We start from the raw sequence: 16,447 nt of genomic DNA on the forward strand, positions 1-16,447 counted from the left end.
ATCTAACCGCCGACACATGCGCGCCTGTCGCCAGCGCTAAATTAGGCAGCGGACTTTTAAAAGGCACAATATCCAGAAATCTTTTTCTTTTCGGTTACGCAAAGCTTACAAATCACCCACATCGCTCCCGTGATCTAAAAAGGCAGAGAAACGAAGTCATCGGCTGTGTGTGTGTGTGTGTGTGTGTGTGTGTGTGTTCTATGGGGGCTGACTTCCCTGCCCGGCTGCTGGAATGAAACCGATCCGCGTGTCCACGTGTCTGCGCGATTTCCATCTCATTTGAATATGTAAGCCGGTCGCGCCTATCGGCCGGAGCTGGCTTCAAACGCATACTCGATTTGTCAGATATGGGACCGGGAGCGCAAATCGGAAGGCCCGGACTATTTGTATCCGCCCTCCCAGACACGTTGCCTTGGGAGAAGTAACACGGGGCGCCTCGGCTGGCGGCTCTTCATCACTGGGAGCGCGTAGCTTACATCGGTGTCCTGGATTTACCGCGGAACAAAGGAAAGAAGCCGCCGCTTCGGTCCATCCTGCTGAGGTACGACGCGCCGTCCTGTGCTCTATCACAATACAAACAAGAATTCTAATAATTCTAATAATAATAATAAAAAACATTAACTGCTTTCTCCCCTGATGCGCCCGGCATGTGGCGCGTATCGTATAAGTATACAGAGTTGCATTACGTAACTATTCTGATCAAGGTGCATCTTAGTTTTCCCCTTTTGCAGTCCCCTAGTAGTCTGTCGTCTGTTCTTCAACGCCGTGGAATCTAATATCGCGAGGTGAAATACAAAACAAAATTCAACAATCCGTATTTAAGAGCCAGCGTGGAGGCATTTTTGCCTGTTGGAATGAACACCTCTCTGTTTTTATCAACAACTTTTTTATAACATAATGCAATCTTGTAAATTTGTAGTTTTTAAGGGGGGTAGTTTATTTATCGCCTCACTCATAGTTAAAGCCCGCAAGTATGACCGCTGTTATTGTTGTTATGTTATGATCATTTTTTTATGCACGTGCTTTGTGTTACGGTCATGTAATGTCCGCGTGTATGATGGCCGCCGCGGTTTGATCGTGATAAGTGTCTCCGGAACGGGCCTGGGTGTTTTAATCGACAGCGCGGTTCTGTTCGGTCGTGTCTTGTTGTGTGTGGGTGGGGGATGATTCCGAGTTTACTGTAATTGGCGTTTAACGATTAAATTGCCGCGTTTGCGACATTTTGGTGGCAGGTTCAGGAGGAGGGGGGTTGGGGTACCTGACTTTTCAAGTTCTATTGAGCTTTATTGTCATTTAATCTGCAAACGTGTTACAGAGTGAAACGCGACAACGTTTCTCCAGAACCTGGTGGTACATGTGACGTTTAAGCAAAGTTTTGACCTAAAGTTTGACAGCCGCGGTCTGGCAGACATCAACACTTCTGTCGCCGACTCCTGTGGTAGGAGTGAAAACATCAGTGACCCTTCTTCTGCTTTCATATTTGCATCATTGTGTAAAAGTTCAGAAATTTAACTCTATTTATGATTCAAGAGAGGCTTTAAGCGATTTATAAAATAATTGTTTTTTCCCGCTTTTATTAAGTTAATATTATTACACCCTATTTTAGTTGACATGTTAGTCGTGGTTTATTAAAACCTGATTTAGCCTATTGACCGTCTACATGTAATTCCTGCTCACGCATTACATTTTATTGGCTTTACTGGGAGTTCTGGCTCTTGCATTACTCCCTCGCATGTGCTTCCTTGTGAATCCTTGAGGAGGAAGGGGAAAAAAGAACCAGCCCTCCACCCTCTCCCCGCACACAGAGCCAGTGTGTGCCCAGAAACAAAGAACAAGGCGGTAGCTACACTCACCGGCCACCGCGCTTCCAAACAAAGACGCTGAGGATGCTGGATCACAAACGATCTTCACTCTTCTCTTAAATGCAGATTAAATGCAGTGAATTTGGATTCACCCTCTTTAAATTGTGTGAGATCTGTGAGATGGAAGGCCTCCTTCATTTAGGGGGCATTACTAAAGGAGTGGTGGTGTGAAAATGACATGGTGTGTTGTTTTTGTCCTGTGGTGGTCGCCATGGTCGCAGCGTTTTGTACCACATTGCCCGCAATTTAGTCCATTTCAGCTGGCGTAAATGATTGAATGTTTCAAGAAATGTGTCTGTTCTTCATGAAACACCAAGCTTATTTGAAGTGTGCATTTTTCATCATGCCACTGCAGTGCGATGTGAGTGAGGTTCAGGTGGGTTGAGTTGTTTAGTTTGCTGGTCTTAACATGTTCAGGCAAGCTTTCATATCTCCGTTTCACGCTGCATCAGCGCCCAAGAAAGGCGGAGCAGGATGAGGTGTAACCTGCTTCATTATGCCTCCCACAGGTCAGTGATGGTCAGGGGTGGTTAGCGCCCGCAGCTGAGGATGTCTGCTTCTGATTCGGACTATTCCATTGACTGGCTGGCCAGTGACGATGAGGAGAGCGAGCTGGAGCCAGAGTGCCAGAAAAGGGCAGCAGAACAGGTCTGGTGCCTTGATGCCCGCCAGCGCCTGCGCGACCAAGTCCGAGATGGGACCTTGGTGGCAAAAGACGGAGAAGAGAGAGAGAGACATCCCAGCACCGGCTGTGACTTCCGTTCGACTTGCTTAGACTCCTGTGGAATGGAGCAGAACTGGGCGTCAGAAAGCCCCCCGTCCAGGAAGAGGCTGGGCCAGAAGAGACCCCACAGCCCTGGGTTGGCGGAGCACCACAACCAGCTGACTGCAAACCAGAGAGAGAAGAACCTGCTCTTTGCCAGCAAGGTGAGGGCGAGTGGTGTGGCTGTGACTTATCGCCTAAATGATCTCACCACAGTGTTGAGTCACAGTCTTCCAGTCAGAACTCTTGTCAAACACGTGGGAGTGCTGATTGGCGTAAAAAAAAAAAAAAAACAACGGATGCTGGGGTCTGAATGTTTGCCTTTGTGTCTGTTTCAGTGCATGGAGCTGCAGTGTTACATACCTCCACTATCGTCCATCTTGAATGGGCTTCGGTCCGGAAGATACAGAGAACGTAAGTGGCGCCATACATCCCCTTCAATATTTACCAAGCTGGCCGTCCTGAGCTGACTGCAGAGGGGGTGGTTTTCATGATATTTGAGATGCTCATGTGTGAAACGTACTGTCCAACAGGAGCATATCAGGTGATCAACAAGCATTTTCATCTAATACGCCTGGTGTGAAGAGATAAGCCCAGACTGCAGCATTAATAAAAAATAAAAATAGAAAATCCCGGGTAGCATATCAAATGCTTCCTGACAATAGAAATTGAAAAATGAATCCACAGCCATCTCCCACGCGACAGAAGCAATTGGTGGCTTCTGTATTTCACCGTCTGCAGATGAGGTGGCTCATTTTGCACCACAGGGGAAACCTGCAACCAGAGAAAGTGACAGTGAAAAAGGGCACATGTTTGTTTAGACCGGCCAACAAGCCCTGCCAGGGACCACTGTCCCCATTGTGGAGTGAGCAGGGAGGCGGGCAAGAATGGACTAGCACCTTTTACCTGGGAACCCTGTCAAAGTGATCGGCACCTTGGGTGACCCCCCACCCCCCCCAAATGTTCTGGCTGTGGAGACAGGGAGTCTGCTCTCCCACTCGCTTCACAGAGACCCCCTGGGCTCTGCTGCCACACAGCACTGTATTATTGGTGTGTGTGTAATAATAACAACATATAAATAAAAATAAAATGTCTGGATTTTTTCTGCTTCCTTTTTGTAGGTCTCAGCAGTTTCCAGGAGAGTGTGGCCATGGACCGGATCCAGCGGATTATGGGTGTCCTCCAGAATCCCCACATGGGGTGAGTCCACACTCACGTCTCACCCACCCACCCAAATCCTGCCCTCTGGTTTAGTGTTGCCACAGGAAATCCACAGAACCGAAGCCCTTAATCCACTGCCCCCTGCTTACTGTCTCTGTGTGTGTGTGTGTGTGTTATGTAAGCATAGATGTATGTTTGTAACTATATATGTATAATTATGTTTTAGACTGAGCTCTCAGGGCAGGGCATGTCTGTGATCGAGCGGCTCTCCTGCCATGCAGAGCCTCTTAAGTGGCCAGAGACGTGACTCACACCTGGCCCCTCGCCGTGGGCCATGGCGGAATTGCTGGTAACGCCAGCAGGCTGTTGTAAGATCACGCCCCAGTGGGCTATTTTGGTGTGTGTTGTTAAAAATGTACTTGCTTCCCTTCTGGGAACAACCCAGCCGTGGCAATTGATTAGCCAGACAGGGTAATGGAGAGTGACGTCAATTTATCCTGCCTGGATTATTTATTCATTATTTTATACATATAACTGGCTGGCGCTTTGCAAGTTTTGTACATTATTGCGTTCCTTTTTGTCTGTAATAAATGTAGTGTTGAAGTTAATGTTGTAGCATGACTAAACAAATGAAAAGGACTACGGGCTCCCTAGTGTACATAAATACATAATACAAAAAATGGCTTGCTAGTTAGTCTGTATCTTGAAGAGGAGAAATATTTTTTTGCTGGTGTGTAATTATGTCATCCAGAACACTATCTGTAATGATGTTTTAATAAACATCTTAAAATGGGAGAAGCCTTATCTAGAGCAGCACATGCGCAAACATAAAGATCATATTTCTAGCTTGTTTTGTCTATTTACTCATATAATTCCTAGCAAACAAGTGCCAAAGTTAGCATGCAGTGCTGCAGTTAGTTTCTGCCTTTTAATTTCATTTTAAAATGAAGAACCTTGGTTTGAAGAGTTTAATAATTTAGGTCATCTGATGACTGCACAGTGCCAGACCAAACCTGTAGTCAGCTGCTCAGTGCAAGACTGACAGTGGGCATGGCCCCCCACGTCCGAGACTGTCCGGATGTGGAAGGTGGTGTGGGTGACGTTGGCTGCCACCTCCCCCAGATTGACCGTGACAGGAAACCCGCTGGGCGGCTGACTTTTGCTCGCAGTTACTGCACGGGCCGACCTGTCAGGTGGATTTAACATGCTTGGGGTGCGAGGCTCAGCAGGTCACCCATCGTCACGTGACTCTTCCTAATCCCCAATCGGCCATCTGCTGCTGGGGTGTAATCGGCACTGCAGAGACCCGGCTCTAGTGTGTGTGTGTGTGTGTGTGTGTGTGTGTCACTCCACAACTATCCACCCACCACCACCCCCATCCATGACGTTGGTGACTATGTTGCCCCACTGCAGGCTTAGACTGTTATTTTTAGTGACTAGGGAAACTGATGCACTTGATTCCACGTGTGGGCACAAAATTGTGAAAACAGTGTAAGAAACGTTCCAGTCACATGACCACTTCATGTCTGTATGCGAGTTGGGGCATAGGATAGAAACATTTTCCTGTTTAATGATTATCCAACAATAAGACTCGAGCAGCTGGAGCAAGTCGGCAAATGTCAGTCACGGGCCGCCATTCTACTGCAGGAATCAACACTGCTCATTTTTTATTTATTTATTTTTATTTCTGTGCCACCCAGAGAGCGTTATGTCAACATTGTTCTGAAAATGGAGGAAATGCTAAAGAGCTGGTTCCCCCACATAAAACCACAGAACCACAGCACAGAGGAATGGAGGGCAGACACGACCCCTTCCAAGAAGCAGAAGGTAATTTCCTCATCAAGCGCATCCTGCTGAGAACATAAGGATCTGACATTCTGGAGCCTTAAAATATCCCTTGCTCTTTAATCACGGGTCCAGTTAGGAACAGGGCAATGAAGAGGTGATTAAATCTATTTTTACTGTTATGAGCTGGTACCCGCATATCAGGCTCAGGAGGAACAATGGATAGTTTAGGAGAGCTAAAAGTTCAATTACCACATGAAAGAACAAATATGGGTTATTGTTTGTTTTGGTACAAGACCACAGCTTTGAATGTTATTTTTTTCCTGGGTTTTGGGAAGGATTTTTGTCTGATATTTTCATGATTGAATATAACCTGTGGTGCATGTGGGGAGAGTACATGAGTGTCACTAATCCAATTAGAATTCTTGAGTTAAAGTGCTGATGTCCTGTGTTAGGATGGTAGAAAATGGTGGGAATCATGTGTCTTTATTTATATATATATATATATATATACACACACACACACACACACACACACACACACAGTGGTGTGAAAAACTATTTTCCCCTTCCTGATTTCTTATTCTTTTGCATGTTTGTCATACAAAATGTTTCTGATCATCAAACACATTTAACTATTAGTCAAAGATAACACAAGTAAACACAAAATGCAGTTTTTAAATGATGGTTTTTATTATTTAGGGAGAAAAAAATCCTAACCTACATGGCCTTGTGTGAAAAAAGTAATTGCCCCCAGAACCTAATAACTGGTTGGGCCACCCTTAGCAGCAATAACTGCAATCAAGCGTTTGCGATAACTTGCAATGAGTCTTTTACAGCGCTCTGGAGGAATTTTGGGGATTTGCTGGTGTGTTTTGGGTCATTGTCCTGCTGCAGCACCCAAGATCGCTTCAGCTTGAGTTGACGAACAGATGGCCGGACATTCTCCTTCAGGATTTTTTGGTAGACAGTAGAATTCATGGTTCCATCTATCACAGCAAGCCTTCCTGAAGCAGCAAAACAACCCCAGACCATCACACTACCACCATATTTTACTGTTGGTATGATGTTCTTTTTCTGAAATGCTGTGTTACTTTTACGCCAGATGTTGTCCTGGGGTCTTTTGTGAACTCTCTGATGAGTTGTCTCTGCGCTCTTGGGATAATTTTGGTCGGCCGGCCACTCCTGGGAAGGTTCACCACTGTTCCATGTTTTTGCCATTTGTGGATAATTGCTCTCACTGTGGTTCGCTGGAGTCCCAAAGCTTTATAAATGGCTTTATAACCTTTACCAGACTGATAGATCTCAATTACTTTTGTTCTCATTTGTTCCTGAATCTCTTTGGATCTTTGCATGATGTCTAGCTTTTGAGGTGCAGTTTTAAAAACTGCATTTTGTGTTCAATTATGTTATCTTTTACTAATAGTTAACAGTTTTTGATTAGCAGAAACATTTAAGTGTGACAAACATGCAAAAGAATAAGAAATCAGGAAGGGGGCAAATAGTTTTTCACACGTGTGTGTGTGTGTGTGATATATATAATATATCCAGAACGAGGAAGCACCGGTTTCTCTTGATTTTTAATATAACATAAAGAACATAATTAATGTTCATCTTCTGGGTGTCAGAAATACTACCTTCTCAGAAACACACCACCTCCCAGGATACAGAAAAATAGGGTTCCTTTTATGGATATTTCTTTAAATTAAAATATCATTAATGAATATTGCCCATGTGCTACATGCCCTTCAGGTTACTTATATATATATATATATATATATATTTTTTTTTTCCTCTCCGGTAAAGAGGTAATGGCCTGTAATTTCCCTTCTCTACAGTTGTCCATGCCTCCTCTTGCCTCCCCTGCTCAACCGGTTGCAGTAGTCAGCCTTGCTTCTGCTACCACCATCCACACGGGCACCAAGACCCTGCGGCTCAGTCATCTCACGCCCCCTGGATATTACTCTGCTACTCACCTCAAGTGGCTTCACACGTCTCCGATCTGCTCACCAAGTGCCGAACAGGCCCAGGGGATCCTCCCGACCCCACAGCCCTCTGCACCCTCTGGGGAAAAGGACCTTACCCAGGACAACTCTGTGTCCTCCAGCACTGACGCAGCACGAACCAAGACAGACTTTACGGCTGCCCGCCGCCCTCCCCTCGGCAAGATCAATGCGCCCTGTTTGGAGAGACTGCTGAAATCCACCGAGAGCATAATTACCCAGAAAGGGGCCGGGGGAGGCGTGATGGGCAGCGGATGGTCCTAGTGGACAGAACTGGGGTCCCCATGGCCAGCCTGCCCTCATAGCCTGGAGCCAGCCTCCTGAGACTAAAAAGCCCATTCCAGCCTCAGAAGACGGCGAGAAATACAAGTACACAAGGAAAACGTTGCTCTGGGCAGAATGTGTGTGTGTGTCTGTGTGTGAATCTGAATTGTGTATCTGTCCTTCTTTGACTGGTGTAGCTGTCTGCAGTAGTTACCCTCTGTTGGGTTTCTCTGTGCAATTTGCGTTTGGGTAGTGACTACGTTTATGGCCGCCATCTTCTACGACTATTTCCCAATCATTGCTTTCGGACGTCCGGAAGCATTACAACTGTTGATGCATAGTCACTGGTATCTTCTGAAAGGGAAAGGAGGGCAGGAATTATGATATAACTTTATTTTTTTTTCCTTTGGGAACACTTCAGATATTCCAATGTTGTCAGTGATCTGTGAAGGTGTGGTTTTGAAGAAACCATCAAAAGGAGAAACATGATGTGGGCTGAATGTGAAAATTTTTTTTTTTTCCTCCTCCTCCCCTCCTTTCGTTTGATCCACTTTTAAGAGTTAATGTGACTGTTACTTTATTAGTATATTTCTAGATTTTTGGTACAACAGTTCTACCTCAACATACACCAAGGTAAAGTTAGGGTTTAAATAAAATAAAACGTATACTTTTCATGGAAAAAAGAGGGACTATGTCCCCTTGCAAAAAAACATCAAATTGATCTTTGTCTGCCATGTCGAGGTCTTTATTAGAAGCTGTCTTGGTTTGAGGATCTCAGCTATGGCCTCACTAGTGCCATTGTAAAGAATGTGAACTGCACACTTTCTCTTTGTCTCTCTCACTCTTCTTTTTAAGACATTCTTGGTAAGAGGGCAAACAGTGCCTGTCAATTCCATGTCAAGCTGTGCCTGTAAAGCTGGATGGAATGAGCGAGCAAGATGCGCTGGGAATACATGAACCTCTGAAGGATGTGTACAAAATCAGGAATCTGCAAATCTTTCCTGCCATTTGCATTATCGAGTAAATTATTAAACTACAACAACAGAAAGATCTCATGCCAACTACTTCCTGTGGTCAAATGAGCTGTGCTGGATAAGTATCAGAGAGGGACATGGTATATTACTTTTTGTGTAAATATTTGATGAGGTTGTTAATTTACCCTCAAAAGTGGCCTTTACAGTGTGATATTTTATACTTTCGGAAATAAATGTTGTTTGTTTGGCGTACTCCTTGTTTATCTGGTCTCATATGCTTGCCTTCCACAAATAAAGTGAGATTAGAGATTGTTTTTGGATCGTTGTCGTTGGTCACATCTGCAGTTATGCATGAAAATGCAGATATCATTTCAGTTTCTAAATCGTATTCAATCTTGAATGCAGAACATCAGTGTATTTTCACAATTCTTTATGTAATTAGATCTCAATGTTCCTTTTTCTTGACAAGCATGAGACAAACACTGGCTTTGGGGAGACAATTAAATAAGAAATAAAGCTAATTTATCTTTTTTCTGATTTTGAAAGGCTATGCAAAAAAAAACTGCAGTCACTCCCATCAGTGGATGTGATTGGAACCAATGCTTTGATCAAGTCTTTGAACACATGCACTGAAGCACATTAGAAATACCATATACCAGTCAGTCAGGATCAGATATTCTTAAATGAACTGAGACAATGAAAAATAAAAAAGCTTCTAATGTAGATCATTGTGCCTGTGCACTGTGCCCACTGAACAGGGATCAGGTTACGAATTCGATGAAAGGGCTGAATCTAAACACTTTCACGCGATGAACTGATGAAGGAGAGGTTCTACAGAATATGGGACAATTGGAAACCACATTATTGGGGAATGTAAAGGAAACTAATTCTGCACCCATTCCAATTATTTTTTTTTTTTCATCTCACTGATAATAGAGACAAGTCCACTTTTTATCACAATGCATTCTTCACAAATATCTGAGCACTGGATTGAATGTCCCCATTTAATTCCCCCTACAAAATGTTTTGGGAAAAACATTTAAATTATTTGGTGCAATAATGCCACTATAGTTTGCTGATTGAAGGGCTTCCCATTTTCCACTGTGAACATCAGAATTAATGTTATCAGAGCTCATGTCCATAACATGATGGAAGTATTTTAAATATGTAAAACATGTAAATACATCTAACATATTAGAACACATATATTTTTTCCCCCTGTTCACTGGAGATCGCTCACTTAACAGTGTCATCTTTGGATGAGCGAATCCAAATGAATGATACAAGAATGGCGACTCTTCCCAACATCAAATTCTGATCTGAAGCACTTTCTTCAACAGAAAGACTTAAGAATGAAAGAAAGAACATTCATGGAACTTAATTTGTCAGATGGTACACCTCTCCACCACTCCACACAAATAGTACTAATCTCTTATTGTGGAGATACCAAGGATCATAGTTTCATCTTCTATTCTTAAATAGAAGCAAGATGGCCAAAGACTTGATTAACTTGATTAAGCATGTAACAATGATTAACATTTATGTGAGTAAACCACATATATATATATATATAGAGGGGTAGACTTGTACTGTGGTGAATATGGAAGTATATGGAACTACGACAACCTTTCTGTAAGTGGGAAATATCACTGAAATTGAATAAGGTGCATAACATTTTGTCTATCTTCTGTCTTGACGAATCTTTCTGACATTAAGCTTAGAAAAGCTTTTGTCATTCACTTTCTTTTGTCATTCACTTGCATCATGTTTCCTGCATGATATACAGGAGTCACAGATGCAGATATTTTGTGTGTGTTTGTGTGTGTGTGTGTATTGATTAGTTCCTGTAGTGGCCTGGTATACAGATTCAGTCACCCCATCTTCCCTGCAGACAGAATAAACGCTGGTTCAACAATACAGGGACTCTGAGATTCATCCTGTCCTGCTGGGAATTTTATATTTTATAAGTGTCTACTATTAATATTGCTCATGAAGGTCATCTTCTTCCTCCAGTTCATTCCTGTTGAACCTCACATGCTTTTATTGCCAATCCAATGTGAGCAGAGGAGAGGCCTAATCTGACCCAGACAGATTCCATCTTCTGGTGCATGGACTGAGTGGAGTTATGCAAGGAAGAAGCTCCACTTTCCTCTGATGTCTTAGCTGGGAGACTCGTTTCATAAAAAAGCCGGTGGAAACCAATTTCAATGATGAGAAATGACTGAATAATGACAACAGATCAATTCTTGAAAATGCTGTCCAAACAAGACACCCGCACAAGTAAATGTGGATGGATGTGTCTTGATTCAGATGCATTAAATCTGAATGAAAAATGTTGGAACTTACAGCCTTAGCTCACATTTGAATTAGCATCACACAAAGCTTTTAGGCAGCAAAATGAAAGAACTGTGACTTCTAATAATCCCATCTCTGGCAGCGCTATAGAAAATTTTACTGTTCACAATCCTATTGTGCATCATCTGTACATCCTACTGAGCTCATTACAGAATGTATGTTTAATCCATTTTCTTTGTCGCCGCATTGCAAGTGGTTAAGATGACAAAAGTGCGTGCTGCTAATACCAGGCCTGGTGTGGAAAGCTCTATTGTAACCATGACAAAGTGTAGGAGGGGGGAGAGGATGCGGGAGAAGAGAAAGTGGCACCGGGGACAAGCGCACCAGGTCCAAACAGCCTTTCAGTGGAAATTGGCCTTCCTTCGTGCTCCAGCTAAAGCTGGCGGGACAGAAAATACCTTTCCACAGGAAGAGCTTTCAAAAGAACAAGGTCGCTAGAATACATCCATTACTGTACACCCAGGATATAGAATTAATAATCTAGATCATAGTGAAAAATATTACAATTATATTTGACTGTAGTTATGTGGTTGTGCATGTGCACTCAGATTTTGATTTATTTATTCAGCACTTATATTCAAAATAAGAGTGCTGACAGTTACATGTACATCCAAGAGCTCCCTAAATAAGAAACTGATGGAAGATCAGACAATGGATTAATATTTTCATATCCATTTGCTGTACTGTTCAACTATTCAACTGAAATCATAGACACATTTACTGTATTATTTTACAAAAACTATGTATCTAGAAGCTATCATCAAAAATATTGGTCACATGATGGACACCTCCAAGGTTGTGAGTTTTAATCTTTGACCTTGTATGTGTGGAGTTTGCATGCTCCCCACGTGTCAGCGTGGGTTTCCTCCGGGCTGTGCAACCAAAGGTATGCACACTAAGTGTGAACTGACAACTCTGAATTGTCCATTGGTGTGAGTGTGTGAGTTAGTGAGTTGTGTGTTTGTGCATGTGTGTGCCCTGCGGTGGGCTTGTTTCCCAGGATGGACTCTGGCAGCCACGACCCTGACTTTAAATAAGCAGTTCTTTAAAGCAGTTAGAGAAAGTATCAGTCTACAGTGTTTGCATGTGTGTGTATGCACAGAGAAAAATTGGTGTTCACCTGTTTCTAACAGGCGAGAAAAGGCTGCAGACGACAGCTGCATTCTGGCATTGAACTAGAATGCATTTCATAATGGGAACAGTTGCTATGTGATAAGAATGGCTTAAATCTGTTATTATTTCTCAGAAAAGACACATTAGTAGAGGCTAAATTGCTCCTTGAGCCATTATGAAACTCAGTAGGTATTTCTCTGGCCACAGCATATGGAGATAGTTTAGTTTCAAAATTCATCAATAAACCTTTTAAAAATACATTCCTTGATTCAGCAACAAATGTAACAAGATTCACAAATATAATGTATGACTTACAAATAAATATAACACCATTCACAACTCAACTTGACTCAAAAAAATGACATGATGCACGTCATGATGCATTACATTTATTCACAAGCCGCTAAACCTGCATTTACAAACCTCATATATATTTGTGAATACCCTTCCATTTTGCTTTCACGCATTGTCATGGTCTCTTGGAAGAAATTGCATAAAATGAATCAGGTAACAAATATAATGCAAATGCGCTAGTGTTTTGTTGTGTAGTGTTTCTGCTGAATTTCAAAGGAAAGTTTCCCTGCTCGCTCATGTCAAGTGGTGTCCATCAGTCACATGTTAACACAGACAGTCTGGTGTCTGGACATACACTGGATACAAGAATCTGGTCACCCAGCATATACAGACGTGAAAACACATGATATAAAATTGTCTCATAGCGGACAGCTGTACTTGAACTTGCCTTTTCATTGGGTTGTAAAGATTTTGCTGTTAATCTGTTCAGAGAATTTCAGAACGTATTCTTGTATTCAGGTGTTGACATGTCACCAGCAGACATCACCTGACATGAGTGAGCAGGGAAACTTTCATTAAGCAGAAACACAGTTTCTACCACAACAAAACACTGGAGAATTTGCATTATATATTTTCCTGATTCATTTTACGAAACTTAGGTGTTTTCGTGACTGTAAATCTTATACTTTTTTAAAATACTTTTGAAACTAAAATCCATAGCAGTAAACTAAGATAATTACTTTGCTCCTCTCAGGCGACAAAGAACTGCACCCTCTTCCTTTTTTAGATGGCAATTAAATTCCATCGTGACTGGGAGTAACACGGAAACGAGGTAACGTGACTATAAATTGGCTTGATGGCCACTGCCAGACGCTCAGTCATTGAATGACATGCGTCATCACGACTCCGCTCCTCTCTCCTCGCGACCTAGTAAGACCGTTCCTGCCCTATTCAAATCCTCTTCCCTCTCGTCATGTACCGTCCTCTATTGTACCCTAAACACGAACAACAACATCCGAATTCGCAGCTTTTTGTGATCGGGTCACGCGCCAGGAAAACCTCATTGAATATCTGTCGCAGGAGGTTCGCTTCCTGCGGCAGCGTTTACATGAGGTGTCTGTCGCGCACTGGGAGCATGAAGCGTCGAACTGGGAGCATGCAGGGTCTTCTCCCCCCCGCGGCTCCTGAACCCAGTCTGGCGCTCCCGAAACGCTGGAATGGGACAGAGGGAAGCGGTGAGGCACTTCTAACCACTCTGTCGCTGATTTTTGAGTTGGAGCCTCGCTGTTACCCCAGCTCCCGCGCACAGATTGCCCTGCTCCTCACTTTGTTTGCCGGTCCAGCCGCAGAGTGGGTGGCTGCATGACTCAACTCCCCCAATTCCGTGTCCATGACATACCCAGAGTTGGTGGAGGAGTTAAAGAACACTTTCTGCCATCCGGACGGTGCGGAAGATGTTGCGTCGCAGTTATATCATCTGCGCCAGGGTTCCTCATCCGTCAGCCAATTCACCGCTCGATTCCGGACCTGCAAAACTGGCTGCAAAAACTCAGCTGGACGCTCACGCCCTCCGAATGATTTATTATGAAGGACTGGCCCCACAAATCCGCAGTGAGATGGTCAGCCCGGGAGATGCCAGCAACATATGAAACAACTCAATCCCTGTCAGGCAAGGTGGGCTCTGTTTTTCGAACAATTTAACTTCCAGCTCTCCTACCGTCCCAGTTCCAGAAATCAAAAGGCTGAAGCATTGTCCCGACAGCACACTCTAGATTCACAATCGTCCAACCCCGAGCCCATTCTTCCTCCTCACCGCATCCTGGGTCCTCTCCGGTGGTCCCTGGAGACTAAGGTCCGGGCCACCCAGGCGTCTGACCCTGGCCCGGTTAAAACCCCACCAGGGTGTCTTTACGTCCCCAACACCTGCCGGTCCGATGTGCTGCACTGGGGCCATTCCTCCATACTCTCAGACCATCCAGGACGTCAACGGACCCTCTCCTTCATTCGCCGGGCCTTCTGGTGGCCTTCGTTATGACGGGATGTACAGGCCTACGTTGACGCCTTCGACGTCTGTGCCCGGACCAAGACTCCCAACACTCCGGCTGTTGGTCCCCTGCGTCCTCTTCCCATTCCTTGTCGCCCCTGGACCCACCTCGCCTTGGACTTCATCACCGGTCTCCCAGAAGCCAATGGAATGACCACCATCCTGACCATAGTAGATCGCTTCTCCAAGGTGGTCCACTTGGTCACCCTGTCCGGCCTTCGGCCTTTACTCTTTTATAATTTTAATTAGGATTATTATTTTTATGTAACAAAAAATAATAATGTTCAAGTTATTTATTGTCATTTCAGCTACATACATGTTAGACAGGCTACTGCTGGGCTCCACATAAGATCTGTCAGTGTTCAGTGGGGAGTGGTCCCTCCATTCTCTTCTCAAGTCAACAATCATTTTGTCCATGTTCAGAAACAGATTTGTGTTGATTTTCTACCGATGTGCAATACAGTTTGACCCTCGCTGATCTTAGGGCCACCCTGTCACCCTTTCTGAATGCTGAGTCTCTGCAGTCATCCACAGCTTCTGGTTTGTTCTTGACTTTAAGACTGTACAATCATCAGTCCATTTGCTAATTCAATGATGTCATGTACTCCTCCAAGTTGATGGGGTTTTCGCAGTTGGTTGCAGCCTCCCAATCAGATCGAAAGAATGCGAAGAGTGTGCAAAGCAGTAATCAGAGCAAAGGGACGTGACAGTTTTCAGTTATTTCACCTTTTCTTGTTAAGTACATAACTCCACATGTGTTCATTCAAAGCTTTGATACCTTCAGTGAGAAATAAAGAAAACACATTGAATTTTCTAAACTTCTGGCCTGTACTGTACATGTTAAAGTTCCCATTTTTTGCAATTCCATGTTCCAAGGTTTTTATTTATAGAATAAACAAATTGAATGTTTTACAGAATAATCAAACATAACTGACTAATGTACTGATACAGTTTTAAATGGTTAAATTGAGAAAATGCAATAATCTTCATGTCACATGAAAGATCGATTATGCAGGAAATCATCAACAACCCCCCCTTCTGACATAGCCTGTAATTAAGGAGACACACATCATGCACTATTTCTGATTAACTGGCTCAAACGGAACCTGGATGATAATCACCTATAAATCTGGAGTAAACAAAAACATATACTGTGTGTGTGTGTGTATGTGTGTTTGCGCATGCATACATCAATAGAACATTTTAGCCCAATAATTGAATCTTTACTTAGAATAAATCTACTGGCCTTCAGAGTCAAAGTCAATGTCGTGGCATAAAGATTCCAATTACCAACTCTGCTGCGCCTCAGAAAAACTCTGTTTGACTAAGGTACATACGTGCATTTATATCTCACCCCTACCCTCCTTCTGTGGTCAGCTCGGATGAAACCCTGATAAGCATCCATCCTGTTTTTTTTACTGAAGCAGAAGATTAAGCTGACCTTCCAAAAGCACAAATGGATTCTTGCAAATACTAAGTCAAAACACACCTTTGTACGTGCATAGAAGTAACACAGAAAAAGAATGCAATTTCTTGTTATACTCTAATAAAATCCTGCAAGCATAGGAAACGTTATAATTTTCCTTTACACTCCCCTCTTTTGATTACATGATCACACTCATAAAATCACAAACATATAAAGAAAAGACAGACCCTGGGCAGCTTTATACAACCAGACACGTGAAAACAGTCAGGAACCATAATAGCACAGGTCAAACATGAAACTCTGGAGTAGTCCCTTCCTGACCGGATCCTGACACATAGTCTGATAGTCAGATTGACTCTAGTGTTGGCCGGTGGTGGCCTAGCGGTTAAGGAAGTGGCCCCGT

The 16,447-nt window shown here is 43.4% G+C and overlaps 1 protein-coding gene across 1 annotated transcript; it reads left to right on the forward strand.

Moving 5' to 3' along the window:
* Positions 1 to 329: 329 nt before the first annotated feature.
* ciartb (circadian associated repressor of transcription b) lies at positions 330 to 9,122 on the forward strand. Its single transcript, XM_028959386.1, has 6 exons — positions 330 to 541; positions 2,372 to 2,789; positions 2,964 to 3,039; positions 3,747 to 3,825; positions 5,487 to 5,613; positions 7,410 to 9,122. Exons 2-6 carry the CDS (start codon positions 2,412 to 2,414, stop codon positions 7,836 to 7,838), a joined length of 1,089 nt encoding a protein of 362 aa, XP_028815219.1. The 5' UTR covers positions 330 to 541; positions 2,372 to 2,411; the 3' UTR covers positions 7,839 to 9,122.
* Positions 9,123 to 16,447: the final 7,325 nt, after the last annotated feature.

The sequence above is a fragment of the Denticeps clupeoides genome, chromosome 17, assembly GCF_900700375.1.
Source record: "Denticeps clupeoides chromosome 17, fDenClu1.1, whole genome shotgun sequence".
Taxonomy (NCBI): domain Eukaryota; kingdom Metazoa; phylum Chordata; class Actinopteri; order Clupeiformes; family Denticipitidae; genus Denticeps; species Denticeps clupeoides.